Source organism: Spea bombifrons, chromosome 2 (assembly GCF_027358695.1).
Source record: "Spea bombifrons isolate aSpeBom1 chromosome 2, aSpeBom1.2.pri, whole genome shotgun sequence".
Classification (NCBI taxonomy): Eukaryota; Metazoa; Chordata; class Amphibia; order Anura; family Pelobatidae; genus Spea; species Spea bombifrons.
Window position 1 is genome coordinate 126,064,858 of NC_071088.1, and position 22,666 is coordinate 126,087,523.

The following is a 22,666-nucleotide window of genomic DNA, read 5'->3' on the forward strand; positions in this document are numbered from 1 at the left end:
CATATACTCATGCACACATATACTCATGCACACAAATACCAATCCACACATACACCAATCCACTCTCACTGAATGCTTTCCTACCTTTTCTCTTTTCTCCTTACAGCTTCTTTTCCTCCTCTTCTTCAGTTCTTCTGTCCTCTCTGTCTTCTTCCGGGTCAGAGGGCACGGACAGCAGTGGGCGCGGCTTCAGTGTTGTGCGCCGGGATCTGACAACAAACCCCGGCGCAGAGCAGCTGTTGCCGCACGGATCACAAGGGAGCGATATCGGAGGTCTTTAACAGCCCTCCGGCTCCCTTGAGTGATTTTAAGCCAGGTTCAAGGGAGATCCTTGAACCGGCTTAAAATCACTCAAGGGAGCCGGAGGTCTGTTAAAGACCTCCGATACCGCTCCCTTGCGAGCCTGCTCCTCCAGCGGCGGACATTACTGTCCGTCTCTGGAGGGGTGCCGGGTGCCCCCCTGATGAGCGGCACCCGGTGCGGACCGCCCCCCCCGGCTAGGTACGCTACTGGCGGCAGCAAACCCCGTGGCGGCGGCGGACCCCGCGGCGGCGCCCCCTGGAGTGTGGCGCCCTGTGCGGTCGCACAGGTCGCACACCCCAAAGGCCGGCCCTGGATGTAGGACCAAGATGACAAAAACACGAGTGGCTTTATCCTATAGAATTTAAGATGGGATCCAGCATTGACATCACTTGATGAAAAGATATTTACAACCAGCCAATTTTGCCCTTGTATTGTGAGAGCGGTTTCTGCTCATTAAATTGGGTCTATTTACTAAAAAGAGAGTTGGTGGGAGAGTTTGCAGGAGAGGGTTGGTTTCAGCTTCATCTAGCTGGAGGATTGTACAGTGGTACAGATATGGTGGCGCTATATAAGTCAATAAATAATTCATATTATTAGCTTTTATTTATATAGCGCCAGCAATTACACAGCGCTTCTTACAGTCCATATATTCAAAGGGTCTGATAGAACTGACAGACCAAAACAAACCAATACATCAGGTAAAGAGTCCAGATCACAAGCTTACGATAATAATGATAACCTGCTAGTGTTGGTCCTTTTTCATTAATAGTCAAGTGTGGGAGCTGAAACGTCATCTACCCTGCAAACTGTCCCTTTAATAGACCTTTTAGAATTAAATTCCCAGAACACCTATGTGAGGACTCAGTACAGAGGCACGGCTCGCTGAAACTTTTAGATGCCTGAGCAGTTGGCGATGACCAGCGATTCGGAGAACTAACGGAAATGTTGAATGCATTTCTAACGTGTCTAAACTAAAACGGGACCCCACTTTGCTTTGCAAAAAGCACAAAAAAATGTTGGAAGGCGGGAAAAACAAAAGCCAGAAACAAATGTTAGAATGACCTGGACAGTGGGAGTTGTTACACCCTTCTTGGAGCACAAAACATGACCTGGCCTGACCTCTGGCACACAGCTTGTCCACATTCACATTTGTTCTCTTAATATAAACTGTAATGAACCAAATATAAATAATAAAAAAGAATATTCCTTTCCTCCTCAAGTTACCTGCTCTCCATTCTTTCACTATTCTCAATACATGGGGTGCTGAGATGGATATAAGCTCCAGCCCATATGGTTCGGCCTGCTGGAATTCTTGAGGAGTGCAGAATGGACTTGAGTGACAGGTGGCAGTATGGCGTCACCTATATCTGGCAACTTGCCAGAGCCTCTGGATGTAGTGGTCAGTTTCTTAAATGTCAACCTTAGGAAGTTCCCAGGTATGGGTGCACCCAGTATCAACCAGCATCCTTTTCATTCATTTTTTCACACATAACTTCTCCATTTTGGCTTTATTTTTGTTGAATAAATCATGAAACGGTATAATATGTCATGTGATGTTCATCTTAGGTTGTATTTACCCAATGTTAAGGAGCAGATGATTGTTCTCATGTCCTAATATGTAAAACCATAGAATTCAAAGAGGGTGGACTTTCTGTTTAACACGACAGTATATCCACACACACACATGCTGTGTATTTACAATATGTATGCTTTAAGTGTCCTTATTGACCAACAAAAGTACACTATGAAGCCTATTAAAGCATCTATGATTCCCCACTCCATACATTTATTGGCAGACCGTTTTGTTGTGCAGACCTTTCTAATGACAGGCCTATTTCATGATAAATCTTTTCTAACATGCAGTTGTAAGTTGAGCCTAATTTTCCATTGCCCGCTTAATGGGAAAGATGACAAAAACCCCCTTAACATTTCAGTTGTGCAAATTGAGATTTTGTGGGGGGCTCATTCCTTACCTATCTGGCAATTTTGCTCAGCTTAAATGTGCCGTAAGGTGGCCACGTGGGAGCAGTGATATCAACAACACAGTCCTCTGTAGATTTCACAGCTCCCTGCTGGACCAGTCATGGGGATCAAAGAATCCCCCTCACCAGCCCCTGCTTAGCGCATAGTTAATTTTGAGTGTCTACCCTTCACAATAGTGAAGTCACCATGTGGAAATGTTTCTATCTCACTTCAGTTCACGTTCAGACTCGCGGTTTATTAAATAACTGTATTTGTCAGAAATATCCTTTTATCATTGTTAATCTTCATAACCATCGCTCTTTATTTGCAGATGCTGTATTTCCCAGCGGGCACGTTGTAGACTATTTATTCGTTGGAAACATTGTTTACACGGTAAGTTCTCTGTAGTAAATATAATAAATATGTTAAAGTGTTTCTGTACATTTAATAGTTTCTATCTGCTTGTGTTTTGCAGTATGTTGTGGTAACAGTCTGCTTGAAAGCTGGTCTTGAAACCACTGCATGGACAAAGGTAAGTGGCCATTCATTTCTCTTGTAGAAGTTTGAGATGCGCAAGCTGCTTATGAGTATAACCAAGTGAGTTTAAGGTGGCTCAGATTTGGTTCTCCGTGGCAAGCATACTTAGACCTCATATAGGACCAGTTGTTTTTTTAGTACAAATGATCACAAGTGTTTCATATGATGTCACTGTTGTGAATAAAAAAAGTCTGATCAAATTGTTTCTCGTTTCTAGTTCAGTCACCTGGCTGTGTGGGGGAGCATGCTCATGTGGTTAGTGTTCTTTGGGGTGTACTCTACAATCTGGCCAGTGATTCCTCTTGCCCCGGACATGCTTGGACAGGTATGTTAAAAACATATGTTTCAAAGGAGAAAAAAAGCATTGTTCTCTGGGGACTTTTTGTCTATCTCAACATTACAAACGACCAAAGAGGGATACTAGTTTTAGAGTAGTCATTACTATGGAGCTTTATAGATTACTTTGGGACCTGTTGGTAGTTATTGATGTATCAAGTTAAGAATGTGACTTTTAGCCCAGTAGAACACTATGCCACACTCATAACCCACAAACATTCTGATCCCTTAGAAGATTATTATTATTATGTTTTATTTATATAGCGCCAACAAATTACACAGCGCTTACAAGGACATTGGGGGAAGATAGAGGGATTTGGGTTTTAAAGCAGAACTTTTGGCTGGCATGTTTTTGATTTGAGATTGTGCTTTAAATACATTTGTCATCGAAGTGATATTAAACGTAGTTAAGGTTGAATCTGTTGCTTGGTCAGTACTAGCCCCTGTCGCTCTCACCGTGGTCATTTCAGAAAGGTTGATGGTTGTGTGGTTTTCATGGTGGAGATGCTCTTAAAAACTGCAAAACTTTGAGAGGAAAAGGGACTCATCTTACATTTTAGGGCCCCTCCAGCAATGATCTACTTTGCACTTAAGTCCTTATCTTTGGACTAGGTAAAGGACATTTGGCTACTTCTATACTGCATGACATTTATTTATATAGCGCCAGCAGAGTCTGTAGCGCTTTACATAAGTCGTTAGCAGCAGATGTAATGGGTACCAGCTCCAAAAATCCAAAACTTTTGTACTTCAGGGGTGTGTTCCCCCAGCACATATCCTCTAGGATGGCTTTAGTGGAAAGAGGCAGGTAGATTCATGCCCACATGACTGCTAGGACTTCTGTGAGTCTGCATTATACAGGGTCCGGTCGGATATTCTTACAGCAGAAACTTAGTGGACTTGGCTCCTTCATAATGAAATCTTTAACCTCAATGTTACTCAACTGCAACGCATGCTATTAAAAAAAAAACTACGAGAACAGATCAGTGGAGCACGAACAGCACTTAAGAAACTTGCCCTAAAGCAAATACCCTCACGGGGTGAGATTTTACCTCACTGTTACCATTACAGAGAAAAAATCTCCATCAAAAGTCAGGACTAGTCTCATCCTCAAGGGCAGTCTTGATCCAAAATGTGAGGTGAATTTTGCCTGCATGAGGGGACCAACAACCTCAGAAGTACAGAAAGGAATTACAGACATAGTCTCTGCCGCTAGCCTCTTCTGCTACAAAAGAAGCTCATCTATCCAAATATTCTGCTTAACCAGGACAAATGGAAATGCATTTGGTTCTGCAGCTTTCATATAAAACGTAGTACAAACAGCTTAGTGGAAAATGAATCCTAAAGTGGAATTTGTATTTACATGAATGCTTGCTTTGTAATATTAATAAACTGATCTTTAATAGTTTCCTTATGTTCATTGAAGTCGCTTGAAATCACATGTTGTTTTTTAGATTATCGAAAGGCCGCAGTTTACCTTGGGGTGTTACTTCCCCAGGATGTAACGCTAGAGCTGGCTTAGCTGATGAAGAAATAATGTAATTGATCCCAAGTGCCACATTTTGGGTTCTGGGGCTAAAAATTGAACAATCGACACGGGGAGCATTTTACAGTCTCTCTTTATGAATAAACCCCAGAGTTTATCCTGGGTGGTGGCACCATGTATGCAAAAAATAGCGCTTTCTGTCCAGCGGGGAAAAATCATGTCTCATTACATTGACACCCAAAAAGCCATACCGAAACAAGCTACAGGACTGCTCCCCACCTCCAATATAAGAATGTATAGGACTCTGTGACCTTTAACATCCATGATGAATTCTTAATGCTTTCACTGGTCACATCCAGAAACCAACACAAATTACTCTTCTTTACATTATTTTAAGCCTCTGGAACATAATCCATTTCAGGGCTTAACTTTCAAACCATATTATATTTTAATGCTAGTCCATATGTGGTCTAAGACATCAAGAATATTTAACCATCCCAAGGATTATTATACAATATGTGCTTCTGGTGGCTCTTTGCGGACACAAACAGAAAATCACTTTACAAAAACAGAAAATCATTATTTTTTAAATGTATCCTGAGAAAATAAATAGGTTTTGTGCTTTTGCTGCTGAAGCAAATGCATTTATGGGTTTTTTTTAGCAGTAAATATATGTAAATTTACAATATAAATCTGAAAATCCCAAAAAATTAAAAATGGTTAAAGAATAAATAAAATGTAAAAATAACAGACTCCAGTGGTGTCACCATGACATCATAAGGGGGACCAAAACCAAACTTAAAAAAAAAATCCCATTAGAGTTATTCATTAAAAAACCTTTAAAAATACAAAAAAATAGTGTAGCATCTAAGGGAGCATTTTACACCCTTATACAATAGCAATAATCTACTTATACTTTTCTAAACCCAGGGCAAAAAGTAGAATCTATTTAACAGGTTTTTTCATTAGCTTTTGTAGACGGGTAAAAGATTTGTTAAATAAAAGTTAGGTCTTTTTTTTATTTTTTATTATTTTTTAAATACATTATTATACGATCAAAACAATGGTATCTAAAGCTCTAAAGTTTAATGTATAAAAGCTCTCCTTGTCTTGATAAAAAAAAAACAATATATAATTTGTGTGGGTACAGTAAATGAGAGCAGAAAAAAGTTACAGATCAACATTAAAACGCTGAAGCCTTAAAACAGTCAATGTCACGAAGGGCACAAAATTTGAAAAACAGTGAGGTCACGAAGGGGTTAAACATTCAGTCTATGTATTTTGTTGTACAGTTGATACAGCAAAGTAATTGCAGATGGATGTTGGATGTGGTCATTCGGAGGTCACTGATAATCGTGACATTATCACTAGTGTGGGCAGGGGATTTTTGGCTCGGAAAAGCTTGCGTTCCCAATTGGCCCATTCACTAAAGTGTTCTGATACTCACAGCGTCGAGGCTACGGGAGACGTACAGAGGTTTATGTGTGTAGGCCGGGAAAATAACATTACTCCTGTGGACAAAGATCTTTGCTGATCTCTATCGAGTTCAATCGCCGCCTTTGTTGTAAATGAATCCAGAAACATGTTAGAGCAATCAGACGCTGGTTACTTTGGAAGAGCGTTCACTACAAATATTCATCTATTTTCCTTTCCTACACATCAGAAAAGAAATGTAGCGAGAAAAGGCTACAAGATAAAAGAAGGACGGCTGAAATTAGCCATTGCCGGATTGACAAAGAAAAAATAACTAGTTCTTGGACTGCATCAACCGGCTACGGTATTCTTGGTTGCTTCATGTTTGCATCAATAATGCCTCTTTAAATGATAACAGCAGATTGGATGGTTTTAAGTATATATTGGCATATTTGCGGCCAGGGCCCACCTCTCCAGCGTATCTAATCTAATAGTAACAGCAGTGATAAAGCTGGATTATAATAGACTAATCGTATCGTCGATGGGTTGCATGTCATTGAGCTCCCGTCTCACCTCTAGGTGGCAGCGATGCGTCTCCGCATTCCTCATTACCGCCAGGCTGCGCCGACCTATGGCTGCCTATGGACTGGTCGGCGGATTTTCCTATTCAGGGTGTTAACTGCCTCTACAAGCACAGGAAGACATTTTATCTTTCATAATGGATAGTGATATTATTATTATTTATTGTTTTATATAATGCCATCATATTCTGTAGCGATGTACAATCGGGATCAGGGGGTTCAATTGATCAAGTCTCCTGTAAGCTCTCTTTTTGGCAAATAGATCCATTTCTCGCTGTTTGATTGATATATACTAATTTTCTCGCTTTCCATCTTGATCTCTAACGTTGGAACTGTAACACTCTGCATGTACAGTACTGCGTGAAAGAACATTTTTGTTTCTATTCATCCATCAAACATCCTCCCAATTGTCATTTGTAAAGCGCATTCAAATTTCTTGGGGCAAAACTATGCATCTGATATGCTTTCCCCTTTCACACTGTATCATATGCTGTGTTTTCACTAAACTCTCCTGGAGGCAAACGTTTTATAATATCATATTCGCTGCCTTTCAGTGTCCGCTGATATTTTCCTGTTTGTTGGTAAAACTGATTGACACGGCATGCTGGTACAAAGCCTCTGACATATAATTACTCTTAACCCCTTTTATAAGAATTGCTGAATGTGTTGCAAGATGGGCTTTCTGAGAAATTATTCCAAATATCTTACTTTGTGTGTTTTCATATGTTGTGTGGAGGGACGCTCCAGCCATGATATGTGGTTTTATTGCATATGATAGGTGCCCTTTGTAAATTAATAGGGGGGATTCTGCAGAACCCTCAAATGCATGTGTCTCTTTCCACACCTTGTTTGGCCAAACACATCACCTTTCATATGATATCCCATTGTACAGCGCTATGGAATTTGATGGCGCTATATAAAACAATAAATAATAATAATGATATCCTTACCCGCCAGTCAGCTTAGCGAGTGTTCTGCGAGTGTTTCATTTGGAGTGCTTCAAGAGAGAAGTACTTTTTATCCGTAAGAGAAGTACTTTTTTCTTTTTGCAGGGTTAAAGAATGCATATGAAAGTATTACAACATGTACTGAAGTACTTTTAATCTGCGTTCATTGTTCAGGAGGTTGAAGCTATAGGTATTTTTTTTTGGGGGGGAGGGGTTCTTTTTTTTATTATTCTCTGTTGGTAAATGTCAAGTTTATTTTTGAAGACAGAACCAAGTTAAGAGAAATCCAAAGCTGTTTGTGTGTATGATATGTATCCGGACAACAGAACAAAGAGCACAACAATATAACACTATAACAGCAACTTTCCTAACTGTAACAACTACCGGTACACATTCTATTCCACATTTAACACATAGTGTATGAGTTTTATATGCAAAGCAACACCTCGCTTTTATTTAAGTGTTTAGAAATTCGTCCAGTAAATGAATTCACCAAAGTGTTTCCATCATGCCTTCCGTTTTGGCCCAAATCACGCCATAGACGTGTATCCATGTGTTATTTCACTCTTTTGTCTGTCGTAATCTAGCTGTTATTCTACACTTCCGCTGTAATAATACACCTTTGTGCTTCCACTCAATATGTCTTACTTCAAAAAAGAAGAAATACTACAGTTGATACAAAGGTCAAATAGAAGCATTCTCTGGGAAAAAACAGCAATTGTCTTCCAACCTTGCCATGGCATGATTTATTATTATCATGATCCTTTCCAGCCCACGTGTAGTATTTCCTCTAACCTGTAGCTGTTCCTTTAACTTGTTGCTTTATTTTATCCCTAAAACTAACTTTAAACTAACTTTTATTAATTGAAGATATTGTGAAGATATTGCTATTCATTCCATTGGTGAGTGTTGGTGATCTAACAGGGGATTTCTGCCAGAATTCACATTGGGGGCCATATAGTAATAGAAAGCCTAAAACTCAGTCACTGCTTTGGGTAACCGGCCGGGGAAGGATATGAAACAAGAAGGTTTAAATAGACATCGCAGTTGCCGCTCTTCATTGGTGACAAGGAGAGCCGGGCTGGTCCTGCATCAGACGCTCCTAGGTGGTTGAGGGTGTTCAGGGCTGGTTTTTCCTCCACATATTTGTCCAAAACATATTTTCCTAAGTGGAATTCCTCGAATACACGTAAAAAAGGCCATGATTGGTGTTTCTGGGAATGCAAGTAAAACATATAAAAAAAGCTTTAGGAAATGCTCCATTTAAATAGTAGCCGCCCAGAGGCAACAGCCCCATCATCAGCCACCCCTGATGCATGATGAATTCCTAGGTCGAGAAACAAAAGCTTATTATGGATCTGTCCTACATAACCTACCGAATATAACACTTGTGTGGCGTTAGGACAAATTATTATTATTTAATCATGTCGAATGATGCTGCATTCTCTGGTTAGTTCTGGACTGTAATCAGGACAACCCTAGATGGGCCATCTGGAAGCGTGCAAAGAAAATGTGCTCTCCACGGCTTAACGAAGATCATTACATGCTTGCAATTGTTTTTGACTAGTTTCCTTTTAAATGAAAGTACGTAGTACATCCTATCACTGGAACCAACACTGCCCGGAAGATTGAGGAACAATAATTGTCCCACAAAACACACAGCACCCCTTCCTTATTTCTCATCGCTCTCATGGCTTTAGTAGGCTTAGTTAAAGGTAATTGTGTTGCACCTGTGAAAGCCAAGTGGCCACACACACACACACACACACACACACAATGAGAATAATGCTGACATTGGAAGAATTAGGAGAGGTTTTGGAGTTAGCGAGGTGGAGTACTGTGTTGGCGCTCATGTTAACTCATTATCTGGAACATATTGGTAGTCTGTAGCTAATTAAACCATCTCTCTGGATGTAGAATCGCTGAAGCAATATGCAAATAGCAGCATGTGGGTGTAAGTAAAATGACACAATGGGAAGTATAAAAGTGACTGTTCCTAATTTATTTAAGTATGTTCATGCGGGGCTAATGTGAAAGTAGCATACGTCTTACATTAAAAGTCCGTTTAGAGCCAACACGGAGCTTTTAGGCATGCTGTACACGGGGCTCCGCATGCATTGCATTTTGAAAAATGGTATATTTTAATGAAGCTGTGAAGAGTTCTAAGAACTTTTTTTTCTGTAAAACTTATTTTTTTCTATTTAGCCTACTTAGGATTGTGAAACAGGGAAAAATCTCTTGGCCTTATCCCCACTTTTATGATACTTGTACATTATGATACAAGATGAATGCCCCATAGAGCTTATAATCTAAAGTGATTACTACCGGTGACAGTTATAAAAGGTTCTATATGAATATTGATAACAATGGTCAAATGATAAAACCAAGAACCAGTAAGCAGTGATCCGACCATATGATCTGTCAATTACAACTATTTCCAAATAACTGGTATAATGTAACGATGCATGGAACAGAGTGGCACGGTAAGAATCAACACGATATAGGGTAATACTGACTGTATTCATGAAACCCCGAGGTCAGGGCTTATTAGCTAGCTACTGTGTTCTGTTATTCAGAAAATTAACATTAGGATTGACAATACCTAAAATACATTAAAAGGTACTATTGCAGAAGGACAAGAGGGCCTTGCTTCTGTGAGCTTACAATCTATTAGGAGGTTGGAATGACATAGACAGTGAGGGACAGCTATTGTGATGGTGCTTCCATCAGCGTGGGTCATCGGTGGAGCGTAGATCTCAAAGATTGGCAGAAATTCAGTATGTTGGCGTTAGGATCATAGATTGTATGCTTTCCAGAACATTATGGATGTTACCAAATGTATTGGGTATATTAGGTATATGGTTTCCTTCTCCAGCCATTATAGCAACTGGAACAGAGGGAAAGTATGTATGTTATTATGTGGGGTCCATACAGAGAGAGTCATATAAAATAATATGCCGAGTTAATAAACCATAGAAATATCCTACAGACAGACACAGCTCATGTTAAAGGGGGCGTGTTAGCTAAACAAAGCTTAACTAATATGGCTAGATTATATAACATGGTGGGCACCATGACTCCTTACCCTTTCTACAAATTGTCAGAGAATCCTCACCGAAAAATATACTGTGCTGTTTCATCTTTGATTTGTTTAAAGATAACTCTCTCGAGCAATGGAAAATAATTTGTTTTAACGATAAAGGAATTAACTAAATATATATATACATTTATATAAAAGTGCAGTATTTGCACTATACTGTGTGGAAAAGGGCCAGAGGCTTTTTGAAGCAACGCAGACGACGCTTGGTCACAAGAAATAATATAAACACAGGTGCAATGGCCGACTTCAAGAAGCTCGCGGGATGTATACATTTAATTTTGTCCCTTTTAAAGTGAACCAATTTCATTTTACAATGACAGGTGCGTTTTAGCAGCTGTTACCCCTGAGCCTAGAACAACCTGAATTCATACCAGATATAGAACGCATCTCTTCTGTTACGAAAGTATTTCACAAGCAAAAGAATACATATGACATGTACCACACAACATGCAAATTATTATTTCCCCTTCTTCATCATAGTGTCCCTATACGGGAACCGTGATGCAGCCTTATGTGTGGAGAATTGTGCTTATCCTGTATTGTAATCCAACATACTCAGACACTAAATACATATATTGATCACTTTTTTGTTTAAACCTTTAGAAATAAATGATATCTTTTAACATTTTCTTGCTAGCAGAGAACTGTTTGTCTTGTGTAATGTTTCCTACATCAAGGCTTCTCCATTGGCCCCTGTGGTTTCTTGCTCGTCATTAAGTAGATGTGGCCTCAACTCATCCCTCCAGCAGTCTTTTTAAATGGGAGATTGCAAATCTGTGACTGTTGGCAGCTATGCACATTGCTTACCACCTCTCTAAATGTCTTTTTGTGACCACGTGTAGATTTATTAGTATTATTATTAGAATTATGAAAATGTGCTGTACACCAATATATATATATATACGCAAAACAATTCCAGTGCACCCCCCTCGGCCCACCTCCATTCTATCATTATACAGGTTATTATCCCTACCTAGGCTAACGCTATACAGCGACTCCTGCTCCTGTTTACATAATCATGTCACCGAAAAATGTTCTATTACATGTGAGACCTTATACTATAATGGGGACATAGAAAGCGTAATTGGTTTCAAGCTAAATTTCTTTCACTTCCTGTAATTTCAAATGTCAAGTGAACAAGTGGGTTGTGTCAAAACAATTGTTAAGTAAGGTCTGATGTTTTTTAGGACTGGACATTAGAATAAACACATTCCTGGTATCTTGAGGTTCTCTCAAGTTGTTTGTTCGCTGGGTGGTGGCGGATGGTCCTGCGCCCCTGAAGCTTCCTTTGTCCCGGCCGTGTCCGCGATGCTCCCCAGGTCCACGTGGCAGGAGCTGGAGGAGAAGAAGGGTCTGTGCTGTTAAAGGCACAGATCTCATTATCTTACCCCGGACCAGGCACAGGGGCAACAGTGCAGCCAAGCCCATGGCCTGTCCTTTATGTCTGACACATGCTGAACTGGGGCATTAGCTTAGGGCAAATTCAGAGACTCTTGCAAGTGTCATGGCGTGTCAAATGAGTTCAGTCCCTGTAATTTCAAAGAGGACTGAGCTTAGAGTCCCAGCTGAAATGCTTTCAGGAGGTTGTATGTAAAAAGTAAGTCTGGTGCAAAGCTTGAAAAGTGGTTTTATCACCATAGCAACCAGTGGGTCCAATCAGCACAGTCATTGGTTGCACTAGAATATTTTTTATACAAAGCCCTAATGGTTTTTCTATTTGATTTTCTATAGTATGAGTTACCTACAATATTTTCCTGCAAGATTAGCGGCACTGCAAAAAACTCCATCGCGTGGGTTTAGTTCACGTATAGATCTGTAAAATGTAGGATCTGAGTGTCAGATGCACTTTTAATAAAAATGTTCAAGGGGGTAAAACATATTTCGTGAAAGTACCCTACCAAAAAAGTTGACAAGTGACATGAACCCAGAGGGTAGGATTTTCCCTGCAAACCAAACAGAACAAGGAGCAGTTCTGAAGTTTAAATCAAATCCATTGTCTTTCTCTACTTCTCTAATCAGCACCGATGCAGCCCTAAAATAATTTATCATCTATTAAAGACATTGTATACATAAGCAAGGAGATAGGAAAGCTATGCTTGTAGGGAGAGGTATGTCAGATATGGAGAAGCATGTCAGATTCCAAAACTTAACAGGTCCCCAGGACGTTATTTCATTTGCTGGCTCAGTAACTTTGTATAATGGAAAGTTCTAGTGTTGTTATAGATTGATTGTACCCATATGGTTGAGGGCTGATTATGTGCCGTTCTCTGCATTCCATGACACATGCTGTAGGGGTGCCTCGAAATTAGGCATTACAAGTTACTTATAGAATGATCTCCAAATCAAATATACAGATGTAGCAAGATTCTTTGTTCTTTTTTGGCAGTATTGAAAAAAAACGTCATTACAATAGGATCAGGCATATAGTCTGAATATGTGGACATTCTGTTCAAGATCTCTAAATGCTGAATGTGTGCAGAGAATAATTTATTTTTCCTCTGATCTGGAATTTTAACTTAATTGTGTACTGGATAATTTATACTTGTATGGCAATATGATTTATATCATGTTCAGAAAAATGATGACACCTGTTGGGTTACCACAAGGATCACTTTTTATTCATAACCTCCGTATTTTTCTTTACATGCGTTATTAACCTTTTTTTAAATAAAAAAAACAAAAAACTAACATATGGAATAGGATATGTTATGCTTTACCTAAAGCTAATTCAGCCCCCATACATTTGTGGATAACAGGTCGACTTGAAGCCCTTATGTTTATTATATAGACTCAGATCATACGCATCACTAGGTCATGCTAGTGCACTCAGCACTTGCGCTTACTCACCCCATTCTGTAGAGTAAATAATTCTGCTTTCCACCATACTGAAACATAAAACCACTGGATGTAGAGTATTAACCTGCCTTAACATCCCATGGATTTGAGAGCTGGAGAACACATGGCCGTATTCTTTGAATGAAGTGTTTCTGTTCTGTGTATGTAATTACAAAGTGTCATAATTTACTACACAGTCAAAGAAAGACATGTCAATCGGTGCAAAAGAGAAACAAGAGTAGCAGAGGACATTGCTTTGCTTGAAATTACGTTCATTAGTTCAATTTGAAGCAGGAATGTGTGTAAATAAACTCCGGCAGCTGCGTCGGCTCCCATTTCTCAGAGTGGTCGGACAAACGTATAGAACAGGACACATGGAAAATTGTTTATGTTTAATATAAGCAATGATCCTCAGTTGGAATGGAATACATGCATAGGAGGTCTTGGTACCGTAATAGTAATTTAATGTTTAAAGGTAGTAGTAAAGGTAGTAGTAAACGTTCCCGATTGTGTCGTAAGTCCACTCTTTGCCTTGTGGCCATATATTATTCAGGTGTTTGGGCCCGGTGCTTTTATGGTAAGTCAAAGCTAGGGTTGGCCAGATTATTTGGGGTTTATAGGGGTTTGTGTGTTATAGTTCAAAAAGGATTTGGGGAAGCCCAGTTGTCCAACCATGTGCTAGGATGGATAAATATGAGGCCTTATTTATTCCCATCCTTCAGGGACCTGTTATGGGGCTGTATTCACTCACAAAACTTTGCAAGCGAGTTGCAGTTTTAACTCTGTGACATCATCATGCTTTATGATGGGTCAACTAAGTTTGTCTTGTAAGAAGAGCTGAGCTGACACTATATAATATATAGTTAAGTCGGCAACATTTTTCTGAAATTCACCTTACTGATTGAGCTATTCATTATACGGGTACAGATAATTACTGGGGCTCTTTATAATGCATGGTGAAGTTGATGACTAAAACATGCAACTGTCCTGTAAGAGTGAATTTTAGTGAATAAACTTAATTTTTGTGTTGGTGATAAGGCTGAAATACAGTAGTAATTCCTTAAAATGTGTACATTATTGTGGGTTCTGTATTGAAAAAAAATCATACACACCTATGGTTGGGATGCTTGATGATATTAAATGAGTTCGACTTCTGCCACTTGTGCATTGTTGAATTTATGTTATTCATCTCGAAAGAACATAACATAGCAATTAATAATAGGTAATACCAATTAAACAAAGTTGGAGACTGTCCTAAAGCAGTGAAACATGGTATTCAAAAAAGTATATTCCATTGTAGGGGCTGAACATCAAAAACAAATCTAAATTCCACATTGGCACGTTCTTGCGTCATTTTAAACCCGTCACAGTCTGATTCTAGAGTTCAGAATTTTAGTTCACTCCATTTACTATTCTATTTCTTGGAAATTTCCCCGTTCTGACTTCAGCTTGGTCCCAGACTGTCTCTTTTCCTTCTCTGTGACCGAAGATTTTTGACTTCCTTGCTGCAATCCCTGACCCTTCGAATTATGAAATTGACATTGCCGTACAATTGGGCCATATTTGACTTGCCTTTGTTTAATCCTTTAGTATCTTACTTCGGTAAGACCGGTATGTGTGTCTTCTATATTACTACTATTCCTAATGGATATTTCTCATTAAACGACTCTGAATAATAACCAAATCATTTTGTAGACCAGCCTCATTTACTATTGCTGTCTGCTATCTTGCCATTGAGTTATACCTACATGACCATGGAAACAGGCCAGTTATCTTCCTTTCCTACAACTCCCTATTTGACTTTCAACAACTTCTCTTTTGGCTTCTGAATCATTTTAGAAAAATACTGCCAAAATTCTTTGGAAAAAAAGAAGAAGAAAAAAACTAGTCTCACAAGTCCAAAGCTCCCCCATCCCTTTAGATTCTCCACCACCTTTCTGCTTCTTGTGTCAGTGACATCAATCATCGGCTTTTGCCTTCTCAAACAGCCCTCAATGCCCTTCTGGTCTCTTGGGAAACACAGAGAGGCCCTTGCTTTTTTAGAACTATCTGTACACTGACATCCAGTTGACCCATTGTCTCCTGGTTTCTTCATCTTTGATACCTTATAGTGTTATTCATTCTGGATGTACAGTTTTTGCATGAAATGTACACTACTCTCCACCCTTTCCCAAACTCTTCCTTGTTGCCATCGAGTCCATAATGTTACAATGTAGTGACGTCCACCGCTGGGAGGCGTCTTTCATTTAAAATTTTCATTCTATGGTTTATACAATCACAAGTCAAACCTCCCGCAGCTAAAACATCATTAGTTATGTTACTGGGGTACGTTCGCTTCTCACTCAAAGCATCGCCAACCCGTCATTTTCTCCTTTTCTTTGAGTGTCTGTTTTCACTGGGTTTTAACATTCCCCTGTGGTTTGTGGACTATTATAGTTTATCAACATCTGGTCCACCAATAACTCCTCGGGATTACCATAGCCCAGCCATCTATAAAATGTACATATATCAACACGGCCAAAAAAAAGCTATATTGTACAGATTTCTATTTTCTCGGTTTGTATTTCCAATTTTATATGTTCTACACAAATCAGGAATACTGGTTAGATTTGCCATACAAGTTATGATGTGTTCTATGTTCAGTATATGATTGGCTTTTTTTTTGTTTTGTTGGGGTTTTTTTTATTGTATTTTGCTACCAATAACCTAAAACAACTAGATAATGAGTTTGTTCCATGGAATTCTGTGGATTTTTTTCATCCTAGGGGCTAAGAGCCTGTTCCGCTAACACAAAAACACAATAGTTCTATGTGAACGTTGGTCCACAAATCTACCCACCAGACGTGCAAGCTGTGTCCCCTAAGGCTGTGAATCTCTTAAATACAAACCCTTGCACAATTTCCAAAGCCATAAATTTTAAAACCATGAAACTTTCCCCAAAAGCTGCTGTGTTGCAGGTTGAATATCCAGCACATATTTTATTCATTTGCTTTCTTGTTGTTGTGGTTAATAACAATTGGTTCTACGTCCTGGATATTTGTAAGTACTTACAGATGTACCGGGGAGGGGGGAGCGCACTTCATCAGGTTGGGTTTAATTTCGTGGCCTTTCCGTAAATAGACAATTCCCCCATCATGCTTGGTCCGGGGTGTGCGTGGCTCTTACCGCGCTGAAACCTTTGGATTACCAAAGCAGCTGGGCATGTGTTTTCCCCTCCTTAAAAAAAGCCTTTGTAGACCATTTTAAATCATGTAAACCGTAATGAATGTCAAGGTTACTGAGCTGCGTTTTCCTTCCACCTAAATTATATATTGAAACCTGAAGTCTCTTTAAATGAAATGCCCGGCTTGCGTAAGTGTGAGGCGTTATCAATAAACTGCCGCATGACATCATATGCGGGCATGGAACTTCCACTTATTCATTTCTTTCTTTGCATCTGTTTAGCGGTGCCCTGCATTATATAATGCGATTTAACCCCCTAAACCCCTTAGGTGAACGTGATATACTGTCAGTTTTTTTTTGGAGTGAAACAGCTAATATATCTAAATATCTTATTTAGTGCTAAATAAGTATTTGCCTAGAGCACCGCTCTTTTTAGGGATCCCACATCAGGCAAGTAGAAGCACTAGCTGTAGTAATATTATAATATAATCATAAAATTATTATATAATATTATAATATATAATATTTTATGTAACAATACAATGAAATCGGTTGTTTCATGCGGAAGCACACTAAGTATAAGAGAGACCCGTAAAGCTATTGCAGCCATTTTTATAGACCTGAATGTGTGTTAACGTTATCCCCGCTCATACTCTCCTCTGATGCATTAAATGCCGCCATTTTTTCTGTGTGCCACCCTATTCACATACGAAGTGTAAGCTGCGATCTGTTAACTATAGAAAACTGAAACCATCTGGAATCAGAGCCTTTCACTAAGGGCCAGAGTTTGTGACTTTAGAGGTATAGTCCAGCCATCATATGCTCTTCAATGTGTATGATAGCTGTGTGCCACCTTGTGTTTTACCCGTTTTTTTGCATGCAAATTTATTTTTAGGCTTTCAACAGATTCCTCTCTACAGATTTACTGTTTTCCCATCCTGAAAGCGGGGCTCCATACCATGTGTCCTGTTTTAGATGTTGGTGTACGTTATTGAGCGCGTGTAATTGGTGCTCTTTATGTGCATATACCGTATTTCCCCGTCTATAAGACGAATCTTAATTTTGGAGCCCGAAATTTGAAAAAAAAGTATTATCATAAAATTCATACTCATCCTCATCACTCCCATCCATTAACTGCTCCTAAATGAAACCTAAAGACCCCATCAACCATAACTGCCCCTAAATTAACCCTAAAGACCCCATCAACCACAACTGCCCCTAAATTAACCCTAAACACCCCATTAACCATAACTGCCCCTAAATTAACCCTAAATACCCCATTAACCATAACTGCCCCTAAATTAACCCTCACCCTCACCTCCCCTAACTCACCTCAGTCAATTTTATACTTACTGTTAGATGACTTGGCCGCTATAAGGAAAGGGGAGGGACCCATCGTCAGTGAGTCAGAAAGGGGCGGGGCCAATCGTCCGTGTGACTGCAGGGAGGGACTGGGAAGTAGTAACTGCAATCTACAACCGCTGTATAAGACGCACCCAGTTTTTAGACCCCACATTTTTTGAAAAAATACGGGATATCATGGAGCAAACAAATGCAATATTGTTCAAAACATGAGCCAATGCTATGTTAACGTGCGTGCTCAATAATAAAATATTACAGATATTGTTAACCGCAGATTAGAGGTCAGCGCCAAATGGGGTGACTTTTACAGCAAGAAGCCTTAGCGTCACTGGGGGCCACAGGGGAGCTCTAGAATATCAGGCTTATTTATTACATTTTTATAAGCTATTATGCATACACAGTTACCCTGTTATGACTCCACTTAGCATGTACACTAGTTTACGTAAAAAGTGCTTTAGTTTATATGGACTGCATGCCAATATTACAGCCTGACATCTCAAAAAATAACCAATACGGGTTTTACGAGTGTTGGAAAAAAAGAATAAAAAAACCGTTGGCTCCATGATATGGATTTTGCCCGGTCTCCTCTTACTTTCTTTGATAGCATAGGTAAAAGCTAGCTACTTTAAAGAGTAACAAAGGTATACTTAGTACTAACAATAAAATACTTACCACCAGAAAGCAAACATCACCAAAATAGAAGTCAAATAGTGAGGTTTTCACATCAACTCCATCTGGAACCAATTTTCACTCTAAACTGGAAACGTGCAAAAATAGGCAAAAATACTAATATTTAAGAGCTTACAATGTGAGCAGATGATGGGATGCAGACAGGAACAATTAGCTAGGGATCAATGCTTTCAAATTTTAGTGCTGGACAAGTAGATAGGGAAGCGCAATCATGCGCGACGTTCTGGGGGATTATTTGGGAGCTACAATAGCTATGGCTTCAGATGAGATTTGGAGGTGTGCGTGGATGTTTCCTGACACCAGTCTCCACAAAACCCAATCCAAATATAAGGAGTAGCAGGGAAGAAAGGTTTAAGGAGAGATAGGGCGGTTGGAGAACACAAAGGAGATGCTGTGCGTGTGGAGTAACGTGCCGGGATATACAGGGAGATAAGGGTGGGTATTTTAGTGAGGGCAGACGTGTTTAGCGCCTTGAAGGTAAGGAGAAGAGCTTTGAAGGTGCTTAATGGGAAGCCTAGAAAGGGAGTGTGAGTTGATTTTCTGCATAGCCAGAGATTACTCCAATGAAAGAATTCAAAATAGATTGGGGAGCGAGAGATGACTGGCAGGAAAAAAAGGCAGACGTAGATTACGGTAATCTTACCCCAAGATGAGGGCATTATTCAACAAAAAACATATATATATATAGGGTAATAACGGCACATGGAAACTAAATATTTTTCCACTTGTAGCTTTAAACGATCTGTCGTTCCAAAACACGCAGTTATATATAATCGCACACAAACGTGTTTGTTTTAATGCAGGGGACGCTGCATATCATTTGTCAAACAATCAACATACTTTACACACATACATACAGTAACTGACATGCTCTACACGCTCTACACGCCAGCAGACACACAGCATAAACAGCTATAATTGATCTAGTCTGCCAGTTAGTCAAACATATGGTGAAAATTGATTTTTTTCTGTTTTTTTTTTGTCTGAAAAAATGCTTCTAGTAGCATTAGGTATTTATACATTATTTTTTATTTTCTATATTTGCGTATTGTCTGAACTGTACTGAATGACACATTTGTAACTAATATTGCGCATGTTATACTAAATTCTCTATGAGCATCTACTGTCCGCTGATTCCGCAGGAGAAATGCACATCTGTCGCCAGTCAATGGCTTATCGTCATAGCCCTCCTTAGGACAGCTCCTGGCTAATCCGACAGTTGACATGTTTCTTCTTTCTAGTCTTTTGAGGCTTTAAGAGGATAACAAGACTGCACATGGTAAAGCGTCTTCTCCCCTTCCAAAATCACACCTCTCCGCTGAGCGGAGCCAGGCCACGTCTGGGGAACAGCAAACAGGCTCAACAACGTCCTTTGTTTAGCAAAGGAAAAAAGAAATGACATGCCAATCAAATTCACAGATCCAAACAATATTCCCGGTCTCAAGACAAATTCTATTATTCATTGCCTTTAGTTTTTAAAGGAGAAGTGCCTATTTTTTTATAAAATTATATTTTTTAATAAATTACGCATAACTCAGTCACTCAGTAGCACATGAAACATGATCAAAAGCTGGGTAAGAATGCGTCTTAATACACAGTTCTGCGCATTACATAGAAGAAGACTAAACGCCTTGATAGCGTGTTTAAATATGGTATATGCCACCAGCTTTTATTATTTTAATAAAAACAAATGCATATATATTTATATATATATATATATATATATATATATATGTATATATACAGACAGGCAAATTGTGGTAATAGATGCTCAAAAGCTGCTCTTAAATCTCAGAATACAGTAATTTAGATGCATCATGTGAGCTTCAAACTCTACAGAATTATAATTTGGAGTTAAAAACAAATACATAAAACAAAGAGACGTATAATCATATACTTTATTATAAAGCTCGGTATGTATAACTGGGGAGAAGTTTCTAAAAATAAAAAAAAATCCATGCGAACACACACTGGCTTAAATGTTCCCTGTTCGTGAGAATGTGCAATTTAGAGTTTGTTCTCGTTTTAGCATAAAGGAATTTATTTGAGACTTCTAGAGGCATAGAATTTGGTTTATAGTCGACCCGGGATATTTGTGCAAGTAATTCAGGAGATTTTTTGCACCTCGTAAATAGAAGAACTATATTTAGAGCAGGTTCAGAAGAGGTACATTTGCATTTTAAAAGAATGTTCTCAATTTACCACTAGAGACAGTATCTGGGTGCCTGTTTTTAACAAATGTTTCATGTTGCCTTCTGGTGCATTAGTAAAAAGCCACTTTATTGCTTATCTATAAAAAGTATATATAATAATTATATATATATATCTTCCTTATAGTTCAGTTGAAATATTTAATTAATGCTGATCTGTCACTTTCTATAAACTATAGAAACATATATATATATATATATATATATATATATATATATATATATATATATATAAAACCTGTGTTTCCAGTGTAAAGTAAACATATATCTATTTATTAAATCAGCTATATATAAATACAAATTAATAAATTGGTGATTTTTTATTGGTTCAGGCAGATTTTTAAGGTTTCTAGGGAGAATTCAGGACAGAAAGTAGATGATATAATGCTGCCACTTGAAGGAAACAAGAAACCATTTAGATTTAGATTCCCTAAAAAGCAGTAGAAGGTACATGCTTTCTGAGATTAATGAATGAAGGGAAGAGGAAAAGACTAAGGAGTTCCATAGGCCACCATATCTTGCATTAGGAAGGGGCAAATACGAGCAATAAGGTATCGGTGGCTGGTTTTGGAACTCCAGTACAAAATGGAAATAAAGCAATTAGTGAGATGATTAAAGAGGTAAATAGAGAAATGAGAGGAGGATAGGCAGGTGTGAGTGTCATCAATGTACAGGTAGTACTATAAGCCAAAGTACATAATGAGTACCGTGTAAAGTGAGTACAGATGGGGCCCTAGAACTCAGCCATGGAGTACACCAAGTAGGAGTGGAGAGAAAGGGTTACTGGAGACAGTTGTTATCAGAGAGGTAGGATGAAAGCCAGATCACCGAGACAAAGATTATGAAGGGTTTGAAGATGGAGAGGGTGGTCCACAGTGTCAAAAGCGGCAAAATCCAGAAGGATTAGCAAAGTGTAGTGTCTCTTTAGTTTAGCTATGACTAAGTATTGGCCAATTTACTAAAAGGTCTCAGTAGAGTTTCAAGAGTAAAATCAAGATAAAAAGAGGGTCAATTAAAGAGCTGGAATCAAGAACGTTATTGGGCAGGGTCTATATACTGTAAACATTGTGAGAAGCATGGAGGTGAAAGGAAGTTGAGAGTTTGGGCAGTTGTTAAATAGACCGGTAGTGTCTAAGGAGGGCATATTCAAGATGGGAGTTATAGTGGCATGCTTAAAAGAGGATGAGAAGAATAAGAGGGCTTACCCTCTTTTTTATCATTCTTTCCTCTCTCCTTGTCATATTCCTTACATCTTTTGGTCCCTCTCTTTTCATCTGGCTGGCAAAGTGCTCCTGGCACCCCTAAAATTGATAATGCATACATGGACAATCCAGAGGTGACCCCTGAGCTTTACCGAGATGATTGAGCAAAATATGATTGAGGCTGTGACTCTATATTTTTTCTTACTGTGAAAGTTAAAAATAGTTTTATTGGTAGTCTGTGCCATGGCTTTATTTTCTCAATAAACTCAAATAAAAGTTAATTTACAAAACAAAAGAGGACAAGGGGTTGGGTGAGAGGAAGAAGAAGAAGAGGAGGAGAAACTTCCTGATTTGTGACTGGAGACAACTGGCTTAGAGTAAGAGAGGAAGGAGAGCCTAAGGTATGTGAAAACCTAGAGTCGAAGGGAGGATTGAAGCACCCTGTGGTTTCTAGTTATGCCCCTGTGTGATATCGTATGAAATAATGAAAATTATTGTTAAGTCTTGTATGAATACAAGAGGGTCATGCTAAGGGAAGGGTAT

The 22,666-nt window shown here is 39.0% G+C and overlaps 1 protein-coding gene across 1 annotated transcript in view; it reads left to right on the plus strand.

Annotated features, from left to right (window-relative positions):
- The window catches only part of ATP8A2 (ATPase phospholipid transporting 8A2), a 240,413-nt gene that overhangs the window by 172,260 nt on the left and 45,487 nt on the right, over positions 1-22,666 (plus strand). Inside the window, exons 31-33 of the mRNA XM_053456407.1 lie at positions 2,597-2,658; positions 2,741-2,797; positions 3,020-3,127. Coding sequence (XP_053312382.1) covers positions 2,597-2,658; positions 2,741-2,797; positions 3,020-3,127 — 227 coding nt within the window. The remainder of the gene's footprint in view (positions 1-2,596; positions 2,659-2,740; positions 2,798-3,019; positions 3,128-22,666) is intronic.